This window comes from Phoca vitulina, unplaced genomic scaffold, assembly GCF_004348235.1.
Source record: "Phoca vitulina isolate PV1807 unplaced genomic scaffold, GSC_HSeal_1.0 scaffold60, whole genome shotgun sequence".
Taxonomy (NCBI): domain Eukaryota; kingdom Metazoa; phylum Chordata; class Mammalia; order Carnivora; family Phocidae; genus Phoca; species Phoca vitulina.
The window spans coordinates 1561019-1561491 of NW_022589763.1; the positions used below are offsets into that span (position 1 = coordinate 1561019).

At 22.2% G+C, this 473-nt stretch overlaps 1 protein-coding gene across 1 annotated transcript in view; it reads left to right on the forward strand.

Moving 5' to 3' along the window:
- Positions 1 to 319: 319 nt before the first annotated feature.
- Positions 320 to 473, forward strand: part of XG (Xg glycoprotein (Xg blood group)) — a 15717-nt gene continuing 15563 nt past the window's right edge. Inside the window, exon 1 of the mRNA XM_032391143.1 lies at positions 320 to 326. Within this exon, the coding sequence (XP_032247034.1) occupies positions 320 to 326 (7 nt within the window). The remainder of the gene's footprint in view (positions 327 to 473) is intronic.

Genomic DNA, 473 nt, shown 5'->3' on the forward strand with positions numbered 1-473 from the left:
TAATATATATATTATGTAGCATATATACTATATATAAAATAGTCTATATTATATAATATATAATTACATATGATATAGTACATATATGACACACACATTATATGTAGCATATATATTATTATTATATATAAATTATATATAAAATAAATAATATAATAATATAAATAATATATTTAATATATTTATATAACATTTAATATATAGTTATATATAAGATATAATTAGCATATATCATAATATGACATATAGTATATAAATAAATAATACATTTAAAATAAAAGAAAGAGAGAGAGAGATAACCAACAACCAGAAGAAGAACATGTTTAGTAAGAAAGCATTGACATCAATTTAAAAATGCACCGGGAGAATTTCTCTGCCGTTTTTTTTTATTTAAGTTGCATGCTGAATCTTTTTATTAAGCCTGCACCTGCTAGCCACCTAGAGCTCTAGCACCCTCTTGCCGTGAAAGCTAG